The sequence below is a fragment of the Micropterus dolomieu genome, linkage group LG21 (assembly GCF_021292245.1).
Source record: "Micropterus dolomieu isolate WLL.071019.BEF.003 ecotype Adirondacks linkage group LG21, ASM2129224v1, whole genome shotgun sequence".
NCBI classification, from domain to species: domain Eukaryota; kingdom Metazoa; phylum Chordata; class Actinopteri; order Centrarchiformes; family Centrarchidae; genus Micropterus; species Micropterus dolomieu.
Window position 1 is genome coordinate 6537831 of NC_060170.1, and position 3636 is coordinate 6541466.

General features: G+C 36.0%; 1 protein-coding gene across 1 annotated transcript in view; it reads right to left on the reverse strand.

Moving 5' to 3' along the window:
• Positions 1-867: 867 nt before the first annotated feature.
• The window catches only part of LOC123960305 (type-2 ice-structuring protein-like), an 8938-nt gene continuing 6169 nt past the window's right edge, over positions 868-3636 (reverse strand). Inside the window, exons 5-8 of the mRNA XM_046034983.1 lie at positions 2154-2263; positions 1879-2007; positions 1711-1783; positions 868-1237 (exon numbers count right to left, since the gene is read on the reverse strand). Of these exons, the coding sequence (XP_045890939.1) occupies positions 1161-1237; positions 1711-1783; positions 1879-2007; positions 2154-2263 (389 nt within the window). The 3' untranslated portion in view covers positions 868-1160. The remainder of the gene's footprint in view (positions 1238-1710; positions 1784-1878; positions 2008-2153; positions 2264-3636) is intronic.

Sequence of the window (3636 nt, forward strand, 5' to 3'; positions counted from 1 at the left end):
GTGGGAATCTCTTTGAATCGATTCGATTATGATTCAGAGGATTGTGATGCGATTATGAAACGATTATTAATGCATCTTAATGCATCATTTTTTTCTTATGTGATTTCTGGATAATTACAAAGATTTAATTTTCACATTCAAATCCAAAAGAAACGTCTCCTGAATTGCTTAAAAGGACTAGTTTGCATCCCTAATTTACTTTACTAAGTAAAGGATTAGCTCCTCCGGGTCACCACCATCCTTTATTTAACAACCAGTTTTCAGATTCCGCTGAAAAATGAATAATAATAATAATTTAACTATCAGGATGTAACATACAGTGTATGTACATGAAACAGCTGTACACCGGTTTAGTCTTTGCTTCTACCTGATTTTCCATGGTTACGCAACATGGCGCTTCCATGTAAGGGGACCTGTGTTGTATGTAGATAGAAATGGCTTAATTTTATGGAAATAAAAACGTAATGGTTCATTATATAAAGTCTTTTACATACACCACTGATAACATAGTTATGTATATTATGTTGTATTTCTGTCAATATATCCTGCTAAATATTACACACTGGACCTTTAAATGATTTGTCCAATTCCCAGCTTTTCCCAGCTGTTTTAGAAGGCACAGAATTATTTAGCTGTATTTTTTTTGCATCAGCAAATAAAATCCAGTATGTACAGTATATTTATATTTTTTGTATAAAGTTATATTTACTGTAGTATACACAGTATATTACGTATATTGTACTTGTACTTTAAAACAAAGAAAGCTATATAAAGTTTGGAGTTAATGCTTTATCTTAGATCAGACAGATTTTACACAGACTCACAGACCAGCTTGTTTCAATGATGATGCACTTTTAATTTTGAAAAAGTCAAGAAAGAACAAATAACTCTTGAGAATAAGGCTGTGCTAGAATCAATCTTTTCATAACACATTCAGTTTGCTCTTATTAAAGACACAAGGCCTCAGAAACAATCCAGCTCCTGTTTATGTCACTTGTCGCTTCATTCCTTAAGTAGCGTTACAGCGATAGAAAAGAGAGAAAGATGTCAAATGAGATAATGATCCTTCTGGTTATATATGAGACTGATAACATGAATATACATCGACCAGGAGTTTGTACTTTTTAAAGCTTGACCATGCCTCTGTTTCAGCCCAGGAATCATATCATAATAAAGCGGCAGACAGACGGGAGACGAGCATCACACTGCGTTTCATCCAAGCATCCTGGTGAACCTCCTTTAAGTACAGAAAACACAGGACTCAGTATGCTCAACACAAACTAAGATCTTAACCTGTCTGATAATGAATCACTATGTAGAAAGACACCATGGAATAGTTCTTGCTGTGGAAGGTGGTTTCTTGCCAGGAGTGGGTAGTTGGTTACAAAAGTCGCTTGCCAAGAGATTCAGCTCTGTGTTTCTGTGACACTAACCGGATTACACCATCTTTGGCTGTGATTGACAACTAGCCCTCAGGGAAGCTGCTTCTTCGCCCTCTCATGTTTGACTGAGGACAGACTGGACTGGACTTGACATTATATTGATCATGTTGATTAATTTTTGAATGTTTTAAACTACTGTTCTAGCCAAATCTTACAAATTGTACTTTAAACTGATTTTATAAACCCAAAGAATATCTGTCACTTTTTGTATTTATCCTGAATCATTTACACCACTCTTACATCATGTTGTCAAGGTGAATTGATTTACCTTCATAGTTTATTTGCAAACACTGGTGCTCTTGCTCATCAGCCACTGTTGACTGCCCAGGCCAAGAAGGATCCTGTAAAGCAAAATAGAATATAATTTGGCTAAATATCAATTCAGATAATATTGTTGAAAAAACTGTCAGATCTTTTGTACTGATAAATTAAATACCTCTGATACATTACAGCCTCCAACCCATATTTGTCCATCCTGCTGACCCGTATTCCAAAACAAGCCATAAATGTCATCCTCACTGTTAATGACATATGCAAGGGTTCCATTCATGGACCGGCAGTTTTGCTGGTGGAGATAAACATACAGAGTAATGTCACCAAGAAAACCCATCCTAGGACACTGAAAGATGATGCCCATTAGCCCAGTGTTTAAGTAAATACAGAGTTAACGAATAGAAAATTCTGCTTTGAATAAGGAATCATCCTGATTACTTCAGCTTCAGCCCAAGTCATGTTTTCTTCAACATAGTGGAGACAACGAGTTCTGCACGGACTCCAATCATAAGGACAAGATGGAAGCATGTCATGCCTGAAGCTGTCATCTGAAGACAAATACAGGAGAGAGGGTGATATTGAGTCTCTAGGGGAGTTGCACAAATATGTAGGTACAGTATTTCTTTTTGCTGGAGAACATTTTGACAAACTGTTATGCATTTTTGTAAATATCTTCAAGTGTATATATACACCAACATGTTTGCATTTATATTAACAGTTACTGAAGTGGGAAACCTGCTATTTTCTTTTTTGTATTGTTATGTAATTGCGTTTCTATTCAAGTCACAAACAGACTTCATTACAAATCTGAAGAAATATACACTCACATTCTTCCATTGTTTCCTCTCTCCCAGGTTCATATTCTGCATCCGTAACAGCTGGACAATTTAACATAGCAGTTATTGAACAGAGCCATCTGATCATTTATTTATTTTTTATTTTATTGTATTGATACTCATGTCTCAAACAGGCTTCATTACAAATCTCAAGAAATATATACTCACATTCTACCGAAGTTTCCTCTGTCTCAGGTTGGTCCTCTGCTTGTGGAAGAGCTGGATGGACAGTTTGACATACCATGAGCAGTGGTGGAAGAAGAACTTATATCCTTTACCGTTAACATTTTTGGAAATAGGCTTAATTATGGAGAGTTTGATGAAAAGATGGATACTCCTCTCACGTCTGTCTGTTTAAAGCCGGCAGTTGTTAACTTAGCTAAGCTGCAAACAGGGGGAAACAGGTAGCCCCACAAAGTCTGGCACATAACCCCTGTAATACAGCAAATTCTCAATTTTTTACTCCTAGCTCCTGCTGTAGTTTCATATGTAGCTACAGACATGACAGTGATGTCAATCTTCTCATCTAACCCTCAACAAAATAGAAAATAAGCGTATTTCTGAAAATGAATTTTTTTGTAAAGGTATTAACACAATATATATATAAAAAAAAATCTTCATCTGTATAGGAAGCTGTAACTATAGCTGTCAGATAAATGTAGTGGAGTCAAAAGTAAAGCCTACTTCAAAAAAACTTTCTCATGTTCAGTACTGTAGTAAATGCTACTCCAGCACTGCCAGTAAATACTCACGGGTAGCTCGGATCAGAGCCATCATGGTGCATACTAAGAAAGTCACAGTGAGCATCTTCATGGTGGAGATGTTGCAGATATCAAAGATGATGATGACCTTTGATTAAAAGAGACAGACACGTTACTAATATCAACATTTCATGTCTTTTTCACCACTTTTGAGAAGCTAACTAATACACAATTATCCTCTGACATCCTATCTCTCAACATACAGTATGTATATATCTTTTCTGGGGAAAATATTGGGAATATCAGAATGACCATAAAGTCTTCCATGTCAAACACAACATAAAACACAAACATGAAGAGGGTGAAATATTGTTCCTCCTGTAA